Source organism: Neophocaena asiaeorientalis, unplaced genomic scaffold, assembly GCF_003031525.2.
Source record: "Neophocaena asiaeorientalis asiaeorientalis breed wild unplaced genomic scaffold, Neophocaena_asiaeorientalis_V1.1 scaffold123, whole genome shotgun sequence".
In the NCBI taxonomy this organism is placed as follows: Eukaryota; Metazoa; Chordata; class Mammalia; order Artiodactyla; family Phocoenidae; genus Neophocaena; species Neophocaena asiaeorientalis.
The window spans coordinates 14,235,646-14,258,116 of record NW_020173666.1 but is presented as its reverse complement, the minus strand read 5'-3'; the positions used below and the strand labels follow the sequence as shown (position 1 = coordinate 14,258,116).

The 22,471-nt window shown below is 47.0% G+C and overlaps 1 protein-coding gene across 1 annotated transcript in view; it reads left to right on the top strand.

The window, feature by feature from the left end:
- PRKN (parkin RBR E3 ubiquitin protein ligase) overlaps nt 1-22,471 on the top strand; it is a 1,231,166-nt gene that overhangs the window by 1,204,872 nt on the left and 3,823 nt on the right. The window contains exon 11 of the mRNA XM_024747998.1: nt 17,939-18,056. Within this exon, the coding sequence (XP_024603766.1) occupies nt 17,939-18,056 (118 nt within the window). The remainder of the gene's footprint in view (nt 1-17,938; nt 18,057-22,471) is intronic.

Here is a 22,471-nt window from a genome sequence, read left to right as displayed (position 1 = left end):
GTCCTCAGAAGAGACTGTAACTGAGGGGTCGTGGATGACCTACAGTGGTGGGGAAGGGTCGCAAGAACCAAAATCGATGTGGAGGGCCTAGGAGTCCAGCATGGGGGAACCATCTCACCAAATCCCTGGTGGTCCAGTGGTTAGGCCTCGGTGCTTTCACTGCCAGCCAGGGAACAAAGATCCTGCAAGCCGCGCGGCCAAGAAGAAGAAAAGAAACAACTTCCTTTGCTCATGCATAAGAAGCAAGCTCTTATCCATAAAGTCTAATCATGAGATGCAGCAGTTCAGTCGCATCTTCAGGCTCCACTTCTAATTCTCGTTCTCTCGCTCTTTCCACCACATCTGCAGTTATTTGCTTCACTGAAGTCTTGAGCCCCTCAAAGTCACCCATGAGTGTTGGAATCAAACTCCTGTTCATGTTGATATTTTGACCTCTTCCAATGAATCATGAATGTTCTTCATGGCATCTGAAACGGTGAATCCTTTCCAGAGGTCTTCAATATACGTTGCCAAGATCCATCAGAGGCATCACTATCTATGGCAGGTATAGCCTTACGAAATGGATTTCTTAAATAATAAGAATTGAAAGTCAAAATGACTCTTTGATCCATGGACTGCAAGATGGGTGTTGTGTCAGCAGGCATGAAAACAACATGAATCTCGTTGTACTTCTCCATCAGAGCTCTTGGGTGACCAGGTGCATTGTCAGTGAGCAGTAATATCGTGAAAGGAACCTTTTTTTCTGAGCAGCAGGTCTCAACTATGGGCTTGAAATATTCAGTAAACCGTGTCGTAAACAGCTGCGCCGTCATCCGGGCTTTGGTCGTTCTGTTTACAGAGCACAGGCGGAGTAGGCCGAGCACAATTCTTAAGGGTCCCAGGATTTGGGGAACAGTAAACGAGCATTAGATTCAACTTAAAGTCACCAGGTGCATTCGCCCCTAACAAGAAAGTCAGCCTGTCCTTTGACGCTTTGAAGCCGGGCATCGACTTCTAACTCTGAAAGTCCTAGATGGCATCTTCTTCCGAGGTAAGACTGTTTCACCTGCTGTTTAGCGTAGCATGAATTATCTCAGCTGGATCTTCTCCATCAGCACCTGCTACTTCACCTTGTACTTTGATGTGATGGAGACGGCTTGTTTCCTTAACCCTCATGAGCCAACCTCTGCTGGCTTCACACTTTTCTTCTGCAGCTTCCTCACCTCTCTCAGCCTTCACAGAACTGAAGAGAGTCGGGGCCTTTCTCTGGATTAGGCTTTGGTTTAAGGGAATGTTGTGGCTGATTTGATCTGTCCAGACCACTCAAACTTTCTTCATATCAGCAATAAGGCTATCGCACTTTCTTATCATTCATGTGTCCGCTGGAGTAGCGCTTTAAATTTCCTTCAAGAGCTTTTCCTTTGCGTTCACAGCTTGACTAAACGTTTGGTGCAAGAGGCCTGGCTTTCGGCCTGTGTCGGCCTCGGACACGGCCTTCCTCACTGAGCTTAATCACTTCTAGCTTTTGATTTAAAGCGAGAGACTTACAACACTTCCTTTCATTTGAACACTTAGAGGACACTGTAGGGTTATTAATTGGCCTGATTTCAATATTGTTGTGTCTCAGGGAATAAGGAGGCCCAAGGAGAGGGGGAGAGACACAGGGGAGTGCCCGGTCTGTGGAGCAGTCAGAGCACACACAACATTTACCGCTCAAGTTGGAAGTCTTACGTGGGCGCGGTTCATGGGGGCCTCGTAAAAGTTACAATAGTAACATCAAAGGTCACTGATCACAGATCACCGTGACAGATACACTAATGATGGAAAAGTTTGAATTATTGTGAGACAAGTGTGACAAAATGTGTGACAAGTGTGACAAAATGTGTGACAAGTGTGACACGAAGTGAGCCAGCGCTATTGGGAAGGTGGCGCTGACAGACTTGCTGAGGCACAGTTGCCATAAACCTTCCATCTGTAAAAAGCACAGTATCTGTGAAGTGCAACAAAGGGAAGCACCATCGAATGAGGTACGCCTGTACGGCTATGCGCTAGACAGCCACAGGGACCCAGAGGTTAGCTGAGCTACTCCTCTACACCAGACAGTGGAGAAGATAGCCACCTTGAAACAGGAACCCCAACTCTCAACTTCTCCTAGAGGCGCAAAGGGTCTGGACCTCACATCTAGGGCCGCAGCTGTTAAGATTCCCACCAGAAGGCCTGGCTCCCACAACAGCTAGCTCTGAAAACCAACAGGGCTTGTGTCCATGAGACCCATAAGACTCTAGCAAACAAAGAAGCGATTCGTAACAGACGCACAAGCACTCACCGTGGCTATCCCCCCAGGGCTTAGCGGGGGCTACTCTTCATTGCCGTGGCTTCTCTTGTTGCGGAGCACGGGCTCTGGTCTAGGTGAACAGGCTTCAGTAGTTATGGCACATGGGCTCCGTAGTTGTGGCTTGCGTACTTAGTTGCTCCTCGGCATGTGGGATCTTCCCGGACCAGGGGTCGAACCCGTGTTCCCTGCACTGGCAGGCGGATTCTTAACCACCGCGCCACCAGGGAAGTCCCTGTGTCAGTAATCTTTTGATTCATAAGAGAAAATAAGATTCCCACAATAAACCACTGTTCCCTCCTTCAGCCTCCTAAATTAGAAGAATAAAGCCACCATTTTGCCCAGGGAAAGATAATAATAATTTACCCTTGTGTAGTACTTGGTTACAAAGCACCTTCAAATACACCATCACATGTTGAGCCTCATGGCAACTTTTTGCGGTGGATTTAGATGACAGGCAAGGCAGGAGGAGGGAGAGTGACCTGCCAGGAGCTAGAGTTGATCATCACCAGATCAGTAGTGCTTACTGGTGTCACTCTGCATTTTGAAAAAGGGAGACATGCAGGTTAATGCTGGCTGTCCCAGCGTGGCAAACTTAAATGCTAACAGGCACCAGACTAGTAATATAAACAAGCCGAGTAGGCTGGATTAAGCTCACAGGCCTCTCAATGTTTTGAGTGTAAAGATACAGTACACTTTTCGTCTAACTTTCCTATTTCAACAAACAGAACAACAGCAGAATAGCACATCAAAGCACCAGCCTGCAAGAACAGTTACACACGGACCGCGATGGAGTCTGTGCCAGGCCAGGGTGCGCATAGCTTGTCAGTGCCACACGGCTGCGTCACTCAGGTCAGTTGTTACCAGGCAGAGATGAGGGACCCATGTCACCAGATCTCCCCAACTGGTTTTTTAAGGTTTGAGTAGCTTGAAATCCATGTGTTTATGTTAAATATCCTTATTTTTAAAGGTCAAGAACTAACTTAAAAAAAATGTAAACATCTATCCATAGGTGGAATTGTGTCTGCAGACTCTGTGTTCCATGACTTTGAACCTTATTTCTGCTAAGTCTGAATTTCTTATAATCAATTAAAAGAAGGAAAATAGAGATTCAGTAAACATTTATAAAGTACCTACTATGCACCATGCACAGTACTCGGTATTTTGGATACAACATTAAACATAGACCAGCCTCTGATCTCATGAGGTTTATAATCTAGTGACATAGAAAAACATCTTAACAAGTAATTAAAATATTTACGTGCCAACAGCCACAAAAGGGGACGCTCAGGAAGCTATGACATCCAGGCTTCTAAGAGATTTAAAGAACTGTTCACAGGAACGAATGAAATCTAACGCCTAAAAAATGAACTGTCCAGGCAAGGATGGCACGAAGGGCGCTTTAGGCAGAGGGACAAGATATGCAGAGTTCTAGAGATGAAAGAGAATGGCATACTCAGAGAAACGAGGGAAGCTCAGTGTGACTCTTGTATAAGCGTTGGTGGCAGTAGCCATAGTAGGCAGCGCTCAGCAAATAAAGTCTTATGAGTCAGGTTACGGAGGTTAGAGTTAAGGGCAGTGAGAAGGCATTAAAGGATTTTAATGAGATTGACATCATCAGATTGATGTTTTTGAAAGATCACCAGCTGTAATAGGAAAAACAGGAGGGACTCGTAAGAGGTCGTGTTTTTAGGAAGCCAACCCTGAGACCCTTGAGGTTTGAGTGCAGGTGCGGGAGGGCACTTTGGGGACTAGCTCTGTGCAGGGTGACGGCAAAGGGAGGGGGTGAGCTGCAGTACAGCTGCAGCAGGGGCCTCAGCCAGTCCTGTAAGGAGCTCTGGGGCTAGGGTGGTCCTTCAGATTTGCTCTGCATCAAGGGGGGCAGGAGGGCAGGAGTTTACACCCCCTCACGTAGACCAGTCTTTGGCTGTGAGCCCCCCCGACCCAGGAGGGAGCAGGACCTTGGGGGAGGAAGCCGCTTGCTTCAGCTGAGGGCAGGTCCTGGATAGAGACTTAGCCGAGGGCTGTGTGTTGCCAACATACCCCGCGGCCGGGGAAATAGTTGCTCTGGCCAGTTTCACAGCACTCACTACAGTCCTCCCCTTGCACTCTGAGAGAATGAGGAAGAGACCACGGAGGTTTACAAGAGGGAAGTCAGCAGGCTGAACTACAGCTCACAGCCCTGCAGTTGGGCTGTGGGTTGTGACTGTTTCGCCCTCACCCTCAGCCAAGCACCTCTAGGTTATCCCTGATGGGTCCAAACCCCTGCTTACCTGCCTTTCTAAAGCCAGGACTACTGAGCGTGGCCATTTGCTATCCACATTGGGCAGGAGAGCACCGAGGGATGCCACAGTGAACCACCTGGGTGCCAACCATATTCCTCCTCCCTCCATTCCATAGCTGCAGCCCTACCTTTTCCTAATGGTCACTTATCCCTGCCAGAAAGGTGACTCCTTTCCTTGCCTGCCAGTCTCTGGGTAAACACATAAGGTGACCAAATGGCAGCTGTAGCTTGAAGTTTAATAGAATTCTTGGTGTGTTCCCTGGTAGAAGCATCTTCCCTGTGGAAACCAGAGCCTCTGTATCTGTAAGGCTCCAAGTTGCCCAGGTAGAGCACAGATTCCCAGGTGGGTCACTGAGAGTAATAATAAGTGGGGCTTACATTCCTACTCCCGCCATCGTATTCTACGTGTTGGAGACACGGTATCGAACTGTGGTTTTTTATTTAGAGTGTAAATCCCGTCTTGAAGAATAGCACCTCAGGGTGGGAGGGAGACACAAGAGGGAGGGGATATGGGGATATGTGTATACATATAGCTGATTCACTTTGTTATACAGAAGAAACTAAGACACCATTGTAAAGCAATTATACTCAATAATGTTAAAAAATAATAAAATTTAAAAAAATAAAAGAATAGCACCTCATCTCCACTTACTGCTGGAGATGTAGGAGCTCCAGCTGCATCTTGAAAGGCAGGCCGATCACTGGGTCGGATCAGCAGCTTCTGGGTCATGTGATATGTGACAGGACCAGTGTGCACTATGGTCACGTGCCCTCTGTGACATGCCCTTTGCTAGAAAGTGGGTTTCCTTAGTCCAATGTGATGTTATACAAGATCCCATAAGCCTTCAGATGGTGGTTCTGTCTGAGGCTCTGTTGTCAAGAAAGGCAAACCCCATACCTTGAAGGGAGAACTAGGGACTTAATGTTGCTGACACGTTGGACATTGGCAGTGGCAGTAGCTACCTCAGACTTGGCAAGTGAAAGCCGAAGCTATAGGATCCGAGCAGAGCTGCCATCTTGCCACCATGAGTGCTCCATTCAGGAGCCCATTGACGAGCACTGGTGTGGCTGGCTGATGTCAACTGGCTGGATCATTCTACTTACTAGTTGAAGGCCCCTTTCTGTGGCAGATGCTCTCCTGTGGGCATTAATATGTTGCATATCTCATGCCCGCTCTCAAATTCTATCCACGTGCCTTTTATGCAGACCTCCTTGTCTTCTTTGTCCTCATCCTGGATGTGCCACCTTCCTCTCGTGAACGATTGCAGCTGACGCTCCAGCTGCATGGGGCTCAGGAGCACGCTGGGAGCTTTTTCCAAACAGCGCCGCTCAGAACTCCAGACATTGCCATTGTGATTCTCTTACTGGCTTGCAATAAACTCCATGCGACATCTTTTCCCACCACACACACCTTGAATACCATAGGGTCTGCCTATTTGTATGGCCCCAGAGACAGGACTGCTTGCACTGGAGCCAACCCAGGGCACAGCCCTTCGCAGCTCTGACACCACTCAAAGCTTCCAGGGCTCGTGTCCCACAGGGAATGGCCTCTTCTCTGGCAGCCAGCTGGCAAGTGTTCAACTCTGTCCCCTGCCCCATCGTATGGTCTGTGTCCTAGGACCACTCCTGGTACCAGCTGTCATAGGTCACGTTCCCAGGGAAACCGCCTCTGAGTCTGGCAGACAGAGGGTGTCTGTGGGCGTGCTCTCAGGAATGACACCTTAGGAAGAGAGGGAAGCAGGACAGAGCGGAGGGAGAAGCTGAAGTGATGCCGTTACAACGGGAGATGAGGGGAGCTAGAGGCGGGGCGGCTCTTGAGAGTTGTCTCACCCTGAGTGCGGGGCTGGAGGCTGAACTTTAGCCCCCGTCCATCCATACGTCAACTGGTCATTGGGTGTGTGTTGTCCCCACCTCCACAAGGAATGAGGCAGTGCTTTGACTTAGGGAAAGTCCCGTGTAGCATCTCAGCAGAGATGCAGCCAAAGTTGCCCGCAGCTGGGGAAACCAGTGCCCAAGGTGGGGCAGGGCTGCGGTGCAGCCAAGGATCCACCAGCAGAGTCAAGACGAGAGACTCATCGGGGTGCTGACAAGGGCAGCGGGGATACAGAGAGGTGGTGGGTCTCAGGTAGGATCCAGACCTTGGCAATGAATTAGAGGACAGGATGAGAGCAGTAATGAGTTCATGTCAATGCTCAGATTTCCACCTTGGGTGAACTTGTGTGGGTAACAGTGCATTCACTGGGAGAGGAAACACAGGGACAGAAGCAAGGTGCTCGGGGAGAGATGACGAGTTCACTCTGGACATCTCAGCAGAGGTGCTCGGCGGGTAAAGGAATAGATGCATAGACCACCTCAGAGGGATGCCTTGGCTGATAAAGACACCGATTAATCATCTCCAATTGATCGCCCCTCACCCAGGACCCCTGCCTCAACCTCCCCGGTTCTACCACCGGAGGCTGAGGGACGTGCCTGCCCTGGAGAAGGAGAGCAAAGCAGCGCTGGCTCAGGAGGACTGGATTCCTGGGTGTGCTTGGCTGACTCACTGCAGACTTATCTCCTGGCCACTTACTGCTGTTCACACAGGTGCAGCCCCAGAATCGGGAGACGGGGGGAATTTATTATCCCCAGAGGTCTAGGTCCACAGTTACTTGGGAGTGTAGCTCCTGAATCGCCTGTTGGTTTAAGTAATGCAGCTTTATCAATGCACTTCGCTCAGATTCTTGACCCTGGATGTGTAGGGTGGCAGACGTGCAGACACGTAGTGACGGTGCTAGAGCCCAGGAAACGCAGGCGCATCGTCCGCCTGTCATTCAGTAGGAAGGAGGAGAACAGGTGCAGAAGACAACACTGGCGCTTCTGTAGTGCCTTCCCCAAGCGCTTGGTCTGTTGGCCCCGGGGGAGCAGAAATGGCCCTGGGCTACTGCTCAGGACAGGCTATGATCTCCTCCACTTCCGGGCAAGTTTGTCAATTCTTACAGCGTTTTTCCTCACCTGCCACACTGGGCCAGCAAGGTCTACAAACAATGGAAAGAGAATGTATGTGAAGGATTTTATGCCTTGTAAAGTACTACAGAATGGTACAACTTTGAGGTTTGGGTATTTTTAAGGCTGAATGCTAAAAGTGTCAGGCACCAGAGAGAGAAAATGAAAGGCAACATTGAAAAACAAACAGAGGCACACTTCAGCGTGTGGACACACACTCACACATACACACAAACATTCACACACACTCTCACACACACACTCGCACTCACTCATTCACACATCAAACTTTACCACGCAGACCCAGGGCTCCGTCTCTCCGACAGCCCCTCCTGTTCTCCAGCAGTTGTTCTCTTCTCCTCCGGGGCCATCAGTGGAGAGAGAGAAACTGGGCTGCCCGCAGCGCTGCCTGGGGCTTCAGCCTCTCTCCCTAGGGGGTTTCTAGATGCCTCCCCAGCCCCAGGAGTTCCACGCAGCCTGGTGTCCACACTGAAGGACACGATCTCTCCCTGGTCCCAGCAGGAGCTCAGCCCTCCTCGCAGACACCAGGCCAGAGTCCCCGCCTCGGCTGCCTCCCCGCGTGGGGAGCTCACGTGGAGCTGCCCCGAGCCCTCTGGATCCACGCGGGTTTAGGGGTCCTGGCCGGCTCGCTAGAGGAGGCCTGAAAGCACAGCCCTCACCTGAACCCGCTTGTCCAGACCCTGCGCCCCAGACTCAGGAGCAGCTGTTGGAACAACGCCGTAACGTGGAAAGTATTTTTACAGAAACTTGTTACCACACACATATACCCCCCCCACACACACACCACACAATATATCCAACACACATATATCGCGTACACACATATGTGGCATATCTGCATGTGTATACTCAACACACATACCCATGCCCCATACACACCCCACCCCACATAAGCACCACACACAACACATACGTACAAAACACACTCACCATACGCATCACAGCTACCCACTCAGCACAGACGCACACACGCCGGAGACTGTTTCATCTCCCCCCGAAGAAGACATGCCCTGGAGATTCCCTGCATTTCCTCCTCGAGCAGGAAGAGGGGAAACACCTGCAGAGCTTCTCTCAGCCACCAGATGGCGCTAAATCCTTAGGGGAAATCCTATATTTTTTAAGAAATGGTGGCCACAAGTGAAGTGACCTGGGGAAAAAGGAGTGTTCACTGCTTTCAGTTGACAGCAGGGGCAGGAGAATCAAGACAGGCGCAGCATCTCTGAGTGAAGTACAGACTTGAAAAACTAAGAGCTAGATCCTGCCTTCAATGAATCCTTTATTCACTGATTGATTTAAAATGGGGGGGGTGGAATATATGTATTTATATATTGCCATCCGCAGGACAGGAGGGCTTGTAGACCAATTGTGGGGAAAATAATTCATCTGCTCTCCCTGATCACCTCTGATCAAATGAAGCAGTTGCCGAACACATGCATGAAGGGTCAGCACATTTTAATTTACTGCTGTTGCTTTCCAGGTTTACCTTTAATTTCTTTCAGCCAGAACTCAGTGTACATCTCTTATATGATCATCCCTATCCTATGAGGAATCCGTGGTCAGGCAGGACGGTTTTGAAGTCAAACTGATCTGGTGTTGAAAATAAGTCTCAGCCGTGACTAGCTGTAATGGTTGATTGTTGTGTGTCAGCTTGGTTAAGCTATGTTGCATGGTTTTTTGGTCAAACACTAGTCTCCGTGCTGCTGGGATGGTATTCTGTAGATGTGGTCAACACCTACCATCAGTTAGCTGACTTTAAGTAAAGGAGATGACCTGTAATGTAGGTGGGCCTCATCTAATCACTTGAAGGCCTTAAGAGCAAAGACTGAGATTTCCCAGATGAGAAGGGATTCAGCCTCCTGACTGTAACATAGACACTCCACCTGCGTCTCCAGCCTGCCCTACAGATTTTGAACTTGCCAGTTCCCACGATCCCATGAGCCAATTCCTTAAAGTAAATCCACATATTTCATACATACATATGTATCCTACTGGTTCTGTCTCTCTAGAGAACCCTAACTGGTACGTGAACTGTGGTCATCATTAAGTGAATTATGTAACGTCTCCAAGCCTTGCTTTCCTCATCTGTAATATGATGTTGTAAATGCAAAAGGATTTAATGAACAATGCATGCATTACGCCTAGTGTGGAGCCTGACAAATCACAGTGTGCAGTAAACAAGGTGGTTCTTTCCTCATCCGTCCTCATTCCAGCACACACACACCCCACACGATTACATCAGGTTGCAGAGATTCGACGTACACATTCAAGACAACGTGCGCTCCAGCACACACACACAGTTCCTTGTATCTGTGTTGACTGCAGTGTATGCGGATGTTCTGCTACTTCTCACAAGGTAGTCCACAGGCCAGCTGCTTGGGCATCACCCAGGAACATGTCAAGACCTACTGATCCAGAAACTCAGCAATTTGTGTTTGAACAAGGCCTCCAGGTGGTACTAATGCAAGCCACAGGCTAAGAACCACTGTTCTGCTAACTTGTAAGCGCTACAAGGCAGGGATTTTTTCGTTTGTTGTTTGTTTATCATCTCTTTTGTTTACATAGCCCTAGTACCTAGAACAGTGCCTGGCACATCACAGGCGTCCAGCACATATTTGCTGAATGAAGAGATTTCTGTGCCAGCTCTAGCAAAGAATAATAGCCAGCTTTGTACCAGAGTATCTACACTTTACACAAAGGACAAGCTTGTTCTCTGCTCTGGCTTCCTCTGTGCATTAGTGATGTTTCCACATTCAAAATCCTTTCTACATTGATAATTTTAGTCATTACCGACCTGAGCAAGCCATGAACTAGCAATCTCCATCATCCAGGATACAACTTAGCTTATCTTCCTCGCTCAAGTGCAGTTTTTCCCATTTGTCAATGTGTGATAATAGCTGAACACAAAGAACTTTAAAATTCCCATTAAATGATACCTATTAATAATCTTTTTTTAACATCTTTATTGGAGTATAATTGCTCTACAATGGTGTGTTAGTTTCTGCTTTATAACAAAGTGAATCAGTTATACATATGTTCCCATATCTCTTCCCTCTTGCGTCTCCCTCCCTCCCACCCTCCCTATCCCACCCCTCTAGGTGGTCACAAAGCACCCAGCTGATCTCCCTGTGCTATGCGGCTGCTTCCCACTAGCTATCTACCTTACATTTGGTAGTGTATATATGTCCTATTAATAATCTTAATATTTATGTTGTCCCATTTCCGCATCAATCTTAAAATATGCTAATAGACATTATTTATTTACTTTCCTTCCTCGCTGCAAAGCAGTCGAGGTCCCATGGGGCAGGGCTATATAAGGTCTAAGTGGCAATCCAAGTGGTGCTTGGTACCACCCATTGCACTAAGAACAGAAATCACCACTGTTAATGCCATCATCAAGTATATTCTTCCAAACTGAATTTGAGAGCGTGGCCCGGGAAGTTGGGAACTTAGTACAGAGAGTGCAGCCCCGGACAGACGCCCCGTTACATCCTAGCACTTAAGTGATTTCTTTCTAAATACACATAGGGATAAAGATATACAGAGTAGTTATTTCTGGTATATGTTTATTATATAAATTAGTACTATGTAAATACATACACTCCCCCGAAAATAGAGAGTAATGATAGTTCCAAGAATCTTCGGGCCTGAAAGGGGAATGCGGTGTTCCGACTCACCAGCAGGGGGCGCGCTGCTCACAAGCAGGGGTCTTGGACCGGAACACCTGACCGTGCTGTGACTCTGGGGAAGTTGGGACCCGCTTCTTTCTGTGGAGGTGGGAGTTTTCAGTAAGGATGTGGCAAGTGGGTGCTGTCTGGGCATGCAATTTTGATGATAAAGGTGAACATTTCAAAGTCGGCATTCACCTGAAAGCATTCACAATCTGAATTAAGCCAGCTGTTTTCAGGGATTCATGGCAATCTGATCCTTTTTGGACAATAGATTTAAAGTGACTTTTAGAATTAGGATATACTTGTCTGATTATTGACTAAACAGATGTCACAAATAAGTTTCCTAAAGCAGGAAAGATGACATGAATTCGAACAGTCTCTCAAGTTGTTCTAACTTGCATACGTATTAACAGGGTCTCCTAGGCACAAATTTTAAAGCCTCTGGGGGCACTTTGCTTTGATTTACCTGTGTTTTTTAAAGGAGACGTCAGCAGTCTTTTCGGTTTATACAAACTCCTACAGTCTGATGGTCTCATCTCTATAAATGCGAGGTGAGGACAATTATGACAAGATAATGGTTATGATCATAGAAAAGACGAACTTGGCATTCATGGGGCACCAGGCTATTTGGTAAGCACTTGTATTCTTGACTCGCAACCACCCTTGTGAGGTGTGGACTTTATTCGACACACGTGCAGATGAGAAGGGGCTGAGGCTCGGTGTCTGTCCATGGTTACTCAGCAAGTAAAGAAGGATGCTGGCATTTAAACCCAGGCACTGATGACTCCAAAGCCCTGCTCTGAACCACTTCCCATGACACGGACACCTCTAAGTGTTCACTTAACAATAATCACCTTATAAACAAAACCCATGGCCCTTCTTGAGCCACAGACTGTCTGTCATGCCAATACTTGACCTCGCTGAGGCAATTTTGAAGGTATATAGGAGACTGTAGGAAATTGCTATTTTTAGCCATCAACTATGTAAGAAGAGACACTTGTCCCATTCCACCCACACCGCATCCTGCCCCCTACCCCCCACTCGCACTCACACACGTTCCCCCTCACGAAGGGTGAACAGAAAGCAGGCACAAAGGTCTGTGCAATTAACCTGCCACACTGCCCTATATGAGCCACAGTTAATCACAGGTAGGACGATAATGCTGAGTGACAACCATGCCTTCACCTCCTGGCAGCACAATGACAACTCATTCTTCACAGCTTGATGACTAAAGGCATAAGGGAGGGTGAGTTTATCCAACTAAACATGCTTTCCAGGCCCAAGTGAGATGGCTCCCAAGCCTCCCTGCGCCCCACAAGCCCCCAGGGCGTTTTTAAGGATTCACATTTCTGGACCCCATTCCAGACCTACTGAATCCAAATCTCCAGGTTGTGAGCACAAGCAAAGGTGTGCGTGTGTTTTCTAAATCCCTAGGTGATCCTGTAGCAGTGGGCATCCGGCCTCTGTTCGTGATCATTCCAGAAGGATTTGAATATCAGTATCAAGGATACTCATAAAAGATGCTAAGCAGAGATCTCAGCAGAAGAGACTTGATGACAACTCTTTTCCCCAGGGATTGATAGTCGAAGGTCTAACACAGTCGTCTGGGCACATGAGGGTGACCCAGAGCTGTGTTTCTTGGTTCCCCACATCAGTTAGGCCAGCAGCAGTAGAGGTGGGTCTCTGGCTGTCCTTCCACGTGGATCCAAGTGGGTGATGCGGAAGAAACAAGAATAACGTTGATGCGGGCAGAGGCCTTCTGAGAGGTTTTGGGCGCTCTCCGTGGCTCTGTTCTACCAAGGAGGAAGGAAGCCCACAGTGTTAGGGGGCAGTGGGACTATCAGAGATGAAAAGGACAGAGAAAAGGCATTGGCTTTGGCAACTGTGGCCTCACTCGTGTCCTTTCTGAGAACAGTTTCAGCAGGTCAGGCAGAAGTGAGATCCAGCCACAAAGCAGTGGGTCAGAGAGTGGTGGAGAGTGAGGGCGTCGGCTGGGCGCAGAGGAAGCAGAGATTTCCCGCCCCTCGGCCTCAGGGTGTGGAACCACTCTGTGACAGTGCCATGGCCTTCAACCCTTAGTCCTCTCTGTAACATGTGACGTCATCGTGAAAGAAACGGTAGCAGCAAAAGCATGGTCTGAAATCAGAGAGCCCAGGGGTTATACACTGAAACTGCTGCTGAGTCTCTGTGGCCGCAGGCAAGTTCGTTGCTTCTTGAAACTGAGGTTTCTTCCTCTGAAATAGTTGGCAGCAGCCCTACCTATTAGGAAGGCTACAATCGCTAAATTAAATGATCTACTCCGAGCTCCTGACAGAGAGCACAGCTTCCTAATATAATAGACATGGTCACTGTTACTTCTTTTTTTTTTAAATTAATTTATTTATCGGAGTAGCATTGCTTTACCATGTTGTGTTAGCTGCTGCTGTACGATGAAGTGAATCAGCTGTATGTGTACTTATGTCCCCTCCCTCTGCAGCTGCTCACTGCAGACCTATTACAGCTTTGTAGCCGTCACGGCACGATTCTTAGACACAGCTCTGTCTTCTTCATGGAATCAATGGGAAAACCAGCCAGAGGACAAGAGAGCTGGTTCCATGAGCATGTGAGGAACGGGATGCCATGCCATTTAATTTATTGATTTACTTTTTAAAAAAATTAAACTACAGTTGATTTACAATATTGTGTTAGTTTCAGGTGTACAGCACAGTGATTCAGTTATATGTATACATACATATATATTTATGTGTGTGCATATATATAGATTCTTTTGCAGATTCTTTTCCATTATAGGTATTATAAGATATTGAATATAGTTCCCTGTGCTATACAGTAAATCCTCGTTGTTTATCTGTCTATATATAGTAGGTGTATCTGTTCATCCCAAACTCCTAATTTATCCCTCTCCCCCTACCCCACCCTTTCCCCTTTGGTAACCATAAGTTTATTTTCTATGTCTGTGAATCTATTTTTTTCATAAATAAATTTATTTGTATTACTAAACATTTATTTTGTACTCTGCATCTGATCATTCCAATCTCCACAACCTTTGCTGGTCAAGTTCTGCAGTTTTGCATTTCTGCCACTTTCACTCACGGTAGCTTGTTTTTGCCTGTATTTGGTGACTTTTTTATTGTGATCTCAGGTTTCTTGGAATTTTATTTGTGTGGTTTTTTTTTTTTTCTTTTTGAGGTTTGTCTTTTTAAAGTGCATTACTCTACAGAAAATATTTTTGCTTCAGCCAGGTTCTTGGGTATACTGCCAATCCGGGAGTATTTCAAATTAACTTTTTGGCGTGAGTCCATTTTTAAGCTAATCAAGTGGTATGAATTCTTTTCACAAACGCCGTGCATAAGGCTTAGTGGTTGGGAATTCTCAGAGGAACTTTGTCTCTCCGACCTGCTCCACCATAGGACGAAGGCTGAGACCAGCACATAAGTCTTTTTCATCAATTCTTTATCAGTTCTCTCTTCTGGGAGGATTTTTCCACCTTCCACCCTGCTCTGGCCCAGGTCCCATCTCTGCTTGTAAAGACCAGGCCTTGGGCAGCCTGTGACTAGGAAAATAGCCCCATAGCAAACACCAGATTCCTCCCTCCCTGCACCAGTAAGATTTTCTCTCTCTTATCCTGACCTTCAGGGATTGTCCTGACTTTTCCATCAGATCAACCATTAGGCAAAAACTTTTCTTGCATATTCCATCCAGCATTTTTAGGTATATAGACCTCGGAGAAATTGCACTTAGCATGCAGTGCGCCATATTGCTGAAAAGTGGCGTCTTCAAATTAGTCTTTGATAAGTAACATTATATATTTCTCTGATCTGTATGCCTCCAGTAAGCAATTTTAAACCACTACTACAGAATGACAAGCTCCTGAACCTTAAAAAGAGAAGCTGGGGACGTAGGATCGGGAAGGGTATTTGCTATGTTCACTTAGGGTTAGGACCACACGTGATCTGAGCTGATTGGAAGACGCGTACTTGAGATACAAAGCTACTTACTAAATCTTGTGTCCGTTCTCATTCATCACAGCTTCATCACCGGGCTCTGGGCCATGAGTGGTCTCTACGTTGTCCCAGAGCCAAAGGAAGTTTTCCGTGACCTGTGGTTGCTTCTTAGGGTTAAACTGATTCTGCTTTATTCTAACAAAGTATTTACAGATCACATGACGTCCTCTGAGTTACAAGGGAAGTTTCCTTTGTGAACGGGAGAGCTGATTAACAGAAAGAAGTTGGTTTCACCTCAATGACCACCATCAGGGATGCACCCCACATGCCCTTGCTGGTTCTCGGGGTCCTGTTCCAGACGATTGTCGGGCTGGTGCCTTCATGGGATGTGTCATTTGTTCACTGACTCAGCTAAAATGTACTGAGTGCCCGCTAGGTACCATGCGCTGTGCCAGATGCTGGAGAGAAGAGGAAGACACAAACGTGATCTTGGCCTTGGATGGATTCACTTTCTATTGGAAATAACAGAAAAATAAATACTAATTACCATAAAAACCATTAAATGCTGCAAATGAGGTGTAAACATAGTTATTTACCTCCTAATACTTCATTCTTAAAGAGTGAAAACTTAAACATTTCAAAAATATTTAGAATCTAATGATGAAATGATAAAAATTGGATTCGTATCTGGGATGGAGGATCCACTCACCAGATTCCACATCTGATCTAGGTCCCTCTCTGCACTGTGGTATCCGAGGATGATTGCTCTACTTACTGACACAGTCGTTCCTTTTTGGCCGTGTTGGGTCTTCGTTGCTGCGCGCGGGCTTTCTCTAGTTGCAGCGAACGGGGGCTACTCTTCATTGCGGTGCGTGTGCCCCTCGCTGCGGGGGCTTCTCTTGTTGCGGAGCACGGGCTCTAGGTGCGTGAGCTTCAGTAGTTGCAGCGCGTGGGCTCAGTAATTGTGCCACCTGGGCTTAGTTGCTCTGCGGCGTGTGGGATCTTCCCGGACCAGGGACTGAGCCCATGTCCCCTGCATTGGCAGGCGGATTGTCAACCACGGAAGCCCTGACACAGTCGTTTCTGAGCACAGCCATCCCAGCACCACTTACTTTCACTGTCACCATCTAGAAAACCTGCTAAGAGACCATGGTGCTGGGTGGAGACCCCGTGTGTGAGCATGTCTGGTTTGGGTTTCCATCCTTCAGGTTTTCCAGATTTTTGATTTGATTGGCCCTGGTGCTGTTATACACAAGGTGAGCATCCTTAAACCTGGCACTTGGCGTTTTTACTACTCAGAGGCCTCCTTTGTAGAATAAGTTTGATAGCTGCCTGATTTCTCTAGGTTACTTTGATGGGCCACTGAAATGATGGAGATCGAAGTGTAAAAAACAATGTGTTACAACTTTGTAAAGTATCATCAATGTTATTATTAGAGTAATATCAGAGTATTAGAGCATTTCATGTCATTTGATTTCTTCACTAATTTATATTTTAAGTCACTTTTAGTACTTTCTTAATCTAAAAATAGCTCTGGGAATGTTTTAAGAGTCATTACAAATTAATAAAATGACCCGCACGTTCGTATTGATTTTAAAGCATAGAAGAAAATAATTTAATACCATAGAGGCCAAGAAGGAGGGGTTCTGTTTGGATTAACATTTTGAGATATATTTCTAGACCACAGAGTTCTTGTACTAAATCCCAAAATGTACCAGTTCTTTTTCTGCATGTGTCATTCAACACTGAAGTAAGTGAAGAGATTGTAGTGTCTGAACAATTAGACAGGCACAGAATATCTTCGGCGGCTCCTTTGAAATCCCTCCTCCTTTTCGTGGTATATGAGTCAGGGGTGATTCTTTCCTCTGACTTGAATAATGTTAGCAAACATTTCTGAGAGCTTGCTGTAGGTCTGGAGGTCATTCTGTTATCAGGTAATGTGTGTCAGATACTCGTCCTGAACCTTCAAAGAAATTAACCCACTTGGTCCTTGATACCACAATGCACTAGGCATTTTGATTTCCATCTGAGATGGGAACTTTCAGAGAGTTAAGGAATGTTCCCAAAGCCACGCACCCAGGTGGAGCTGGGATTTGAACCCATGCGGCTATGGCTCCAGAGCCCAATCTTGACCTCTAGCTGTTCCACATTCCTGCTGCCACTTCCTCTATCATATCAGCTTCACCTCCCTGTTCCTGCCCCGTCCTGTCTGTGACCACGTTCCTGTCCAGGTGCAGGAATGAAAGATAATAAGATGTTGAAGACAGTTTAAAAGCAAAGATTTTGGAGTCACACAGACTCTGCTGCCTGTCAGCTTTGGGCAGTTGTTTAACATGTCTAGTCCTCGATGTAAAATAAAAACTAGTACACTCGCCTGATGAAACATCTAGCAAGAAGGTTTAAGGGTATGTGTCACCTTGCCTGCATGTTAAGCACCCACTAGATGTTACGTGTTACAATTATTCAAGACCATAAAAAAGAGGAACGCAAACTGCAAAACTGCAGTCTTGTCTTAGCTTGTAGGCACAGGCCAGATGTTGAAACCATGTCGGCGCTTGTCCCTGCGTGGCCAGGAGCCGCCCACCACTTGTCAAGTGAGTTGACTGTTGAGCTTCTTGCCTGAAGGCACTTCCATCTCTAAGAACTTCCCGTGCAGTGTTTCAAGGGACCCACGTTGGAGCCCACTGTGAAGATCTGACTTTCAGCTCCTTCTGTCTCATTTACCCAGGCCTACCGAGTTGATGAGAAGACGGCAGAGCGGGCTCGGTGGGAGCACGCCTCCAAAGAAACGATCAAGAAGACCTCTAAACCCTGTCCCCGTTGCCACGTGCCGGTGGAAAAACATGGTGAGTCTGGGCTGGGCAAGAAGTGAGGGCGTCTCAGGGCGTCGGCTGCGTGGCTGGGACAGTCAGGGGCTCTACGAGGGCTTGCTAGCTGGGGAGTTCAGCTCTGGGACTCTGGCACCATCTGGCCAGAGTTTGAGTCTCAGCTCTCTCACGTCAAGCTTCTTAGCCTCCTAAGCTGCAAGTCCTCTTCTGTAAAATAGAGCTGATAACAGAAGCTGCCCCGCAGCAATAGAGCCATATGACATGGTGGGTGGCAAATGCCTCCCGGTGCCTGGCACAGAGAAAGCACTCGAGAAACGCTAGCTGCCCTTATTATTATTTATTATTAACACTACTGAACACTTTGCACCTGCTTTTTAAAAACAAGTGCTAGGGAGACGTTCCAGTCCAATATTTCCCCCAGAGCGCCCTCCCCACTACTTTGGTGTCTAGAGCTACTCAGCGGGGAAAGGCAGGTACCACCACGTCACACACATCTGGCACTCGGTTCCCACTGTATCCCCTCTTGGAGAATAACAACAAGGAAAACAACTGACTTGTACTGAGCACTTACTGAATGCTGGTTCTAAGTCCCCTTCGAGTATCAGATCATTTAATCCTCACAGACACCACATAAGGAAGCTATTATTATCCCCATTCGTAACATACATTCAAGCCGTTCAGAATGCCTTTTGTAAAGAATCTGTTTAACTTGGTGTAACCAGTTGGTTCGCAATTTTTTGGCCGTGAAACTCTCTCTTTCACGTCAGTGATTCCTATCCCTTCGAACACGGGACACACTCCGGGCTCTGGTTTCACCATCCCTGTGGCGGGAGAGTTAGTGCCTTATGTTGGGGTGACGCTTGGCTCCGTCATTAAACTAGCCTTTCCATGAGTGTGTTTCTGAATGGGATTTTTGCCTTCTACCAGCTTCTCTCTAGATTTCAAGCATGGGAGGGGATAACTTGGGGACACCTCTGGATGGATGAAACGACATTCACCGTAGTCAGGGGCTCCCAGGAGCCCACGTATATCTGCTGCTTTGCACAGCTTTACGGGCTTAGAAACACCACCGTCCGTATTCAGATGGTTCTCCCTGGGGATAGTCTACACCCAGGGCAGCGTCTCCCTTCCCTTACACGTGTGGTCACGTCCATGCATCCTCACACCCTGGGAGCCACCACAGCTGTGGGGAGACCTGAGAGAGCTCCTACCAGAAGGAGCGCCTCCCAGCTCCCAGCCCCTTGCCTCCTGCCAAGTGGCCCCACGTAACCGCTGGAGGCCACTGAGAGGGAGACCAGCTGGGCTCTGGGGACACGACCATGCTCGTGGCTGTGGTCTTTCCTCCCCCCGTTGACCTCCCCCTGCTCTGATGGCTGCTCTGTGAGATCACGTGGCCTGGGGGCCATCGCTGTGTAGCCCTCCGGGCTCTGCAGTGTTGCTGGAAGTCCAACTCTAGTCTATGTTCAGAGCATTCCTGTGGCCTGCCCCCTTCCCGGGGGCCCTGCTACCTCGCGGGAGCCGGCGGGGCACCCATGCCATCCACCTTAAAGCCATCCCAGCCCAGCACCCAGCCTTCTTTCTAAATGTGAAACACGTCAGTACGTGCGCGGTAGGGTCAGCAGCATTAGCTCGGCTGAGAAATAAACGAAGCACAGGTACTGTTTTTCCCACGTTCTCTTCACTGGGCCTTCACTAGCCACCCTTATTTTTACATATTATTAACACTATTAAACACTTTGCATCTGATAAAAAAAAAAAAGAAGATGGTAGGGAAACTTCCCGGTCCAGTATTTCCCCAGAGTACTCTGATACCTAGAGATACTCACTGGTTTGTCAGGGGCTGAGAGCTGGCCTGCTGTGCGTGAAACCCAGCCCTCGGCCCCAGGGTGGGCCCTGAGGCTCTCTTTCCTCAGAAGAGTACCCGATAAATAAATATTTGTTGAATTTAAAAGGAGCTAGGAAAGGAGATAGACACATAAATAGATAACCTTATAAAATATGACAGAGAAAACAAGCTAGTAAAGGAAGACCTTGTGGTTAAGAGACGGCTTCCTGGTGGAGACGATGCCGGAGCCGAGAATAAGGGTCAGGGTTACAAGCCAGGCAAGGACGTGGCAGAGAAGCCTTCCAGGCAGCCAGCAGGTGCAAAGGCAGGGAGGGTAGAGCATCAGTGCCGGTGTGTGCGAGAAGCCCAGCTGTTTGGAGTTCCTGGAAAAGGTTGAGGAGCATCTGCCGAAGCGGTGGGTGGCAGGAATGTAGGGCCCGGAATGACATGCAGGGCTTGGACCTGATTCTGTAAGACAGGGAACCGCTCCGGGCTGTGAGGCCAGAAAACGACGTGCTCAGGCCTGCCTTGAGTCAGACCACACCTGCAGCCCCAGAAGGTGGAATTGAAGGGGTCAGGTGATTCCTGACTGTAGACATGTTTCCTAATCTGGTTCTTTCTTTGAAATATTGTGATGTACTCTCCATGGAAAGCTCTGATTTTTCACCTATAGATTTTTGGTTTTAGTGTCTACAACTGATTTTAATTTTTAACAGAACGTGTGTTCACTTTACAATAACCAGGATAGCATGTTAAAGGTGGATCCCCATTGGACACGCAATTCTGTCTCTTGGAATTTTGATTCCTTGCCAAAGGTCCGGGTACATGTGTTCCAGAATATTCTCAGAATCATTAAATCATGAAAAATTGGAGCATATGCAGGTGTTCTTTAATGGGTAGAGGGACAGGCAATCTTTAAAAGAATGAGGCAGAGCTAAATATATTAAAAAACCAAAAAATGCACAGAATATATTGTTGAGGGAAAATGCTTCTTCGCAATTCTGTGTAGCGTATGATCATGAAGGACTAAAGGGAAGGTTTATGTTTTCTCAAAATTTTGTTTGAATCAATTCGAGATGAATGACCCGTACTGAGAAAGTGTCAGACAGTAACAACACATCTAGGAGTCTGGGATTAGGCAGGACTGGATTTCGTTTCAGGGAAACCTGATTCTCCCACTGGCTTAGAGGTCACACCTATAGATTTTTAACCTATGAACTGAAAAGCTGAAACTTTCAGCTTATTAATGATAGTCTCTACTGTTTTAAAGGATATCACTACGACCAGAACAAACTTAGGCTCCATTAGCAAGAAAAGCTAGTCTCATTATCTGGCTCTCTACCTAAATTCATAGCCTGTTTCCTATTCAACTGAATCCCAGAAAAGTAGTTCTTCCTTCAGCAAAGCTGTCACGATAATGAGAATTATTTCCATTTTAAACGCAGGCTGAACTTGGCACTCCCTCCTACAACGCCCTTTAATCCCCGGAAATTCTTCCTTTACTTCCACCTCAAACAGATGAGATTCAGGATTCATTTTCTCTGCAGTAAGCGTCTGTTGCCCGTTAAATTTGCCTTCAGGTCGTTCAAGAGCTTCTGATCTCTCATTAAATCTAAGGGCAGAGTGGCCAGGCCATGGTGTGTTGGCTGTGCACCGTTGGGGCTTTTCATGGTTTGAGCATCAGTCAGGAGACGGAATCCTCTAAGAGGGAAGCTAGACTTTCTCCGTGCAAATATCCACACATGAGCACGGCGTGGTCAGCAGCTTCTTGCTCGAGTTTACGTTTAAGCCGGCAAGGCTTTTAGAATCGGAGTCCCTGACTCTTCTCCAAATCATGGGGTCTAGCATATTCCTTCCATATTACACATCAGGAAGAAAAGAAAGTTAACAACATGAATATCCTCTCTCTTGCTATTTCCTTTCTTCTTATTCCACTGTGCCATTGTGAGTCTAGTTTCTATAATAAAATCTTACTTGTTAAAGCTAGTATTCCAGATCCGTTAAGATTTTGGTATAATAGGAAAACATTCTCAACCTTTCATTCAGTCTCACTTAATAGTCCGTTGAATTTGAATACATTGCTTAAGCATTCTCTATGATATTCCAGAGAAATTTAAGTGATTATACAGTATTACATTATTTATTATATTATTGACATCCTAAGTGCAGAATGAATAAATATGTGTTGAAAATTACACAATCCTGTAATTGTGTAATGCTAATTGGGAAATAGTAAGAGAAAAGTATCACACGTTTTTCCCTTTATTTTCCACATATTTGAATTTTTAAATGATCTTTAAAGCAAACCAAAAAGAAGTAGAAAACTATGGTATTTTAAATGCCCTTAAGTTGGTCTAAAACAAATGCCTTTAGTTACATAATCATAAATATTTTATATTAGTGCAAGCTCTCATGCCAAGCTTCTAATATAAAAATGAGACAGCACGGGGCTTCCTTGGTGGCGAAGTGGTTGAGAGTCCACCTGCCGATGCAGGGGACACAGGTTCGTGCCCCGGTCCGGGAAGATCCCACATGCCGCGGAGCGGCTGGGCCCGTGAGCCATGGCCGCTGAGCCTGCGCGTCCGGAGACTGTGCTCCGCAACGGGAG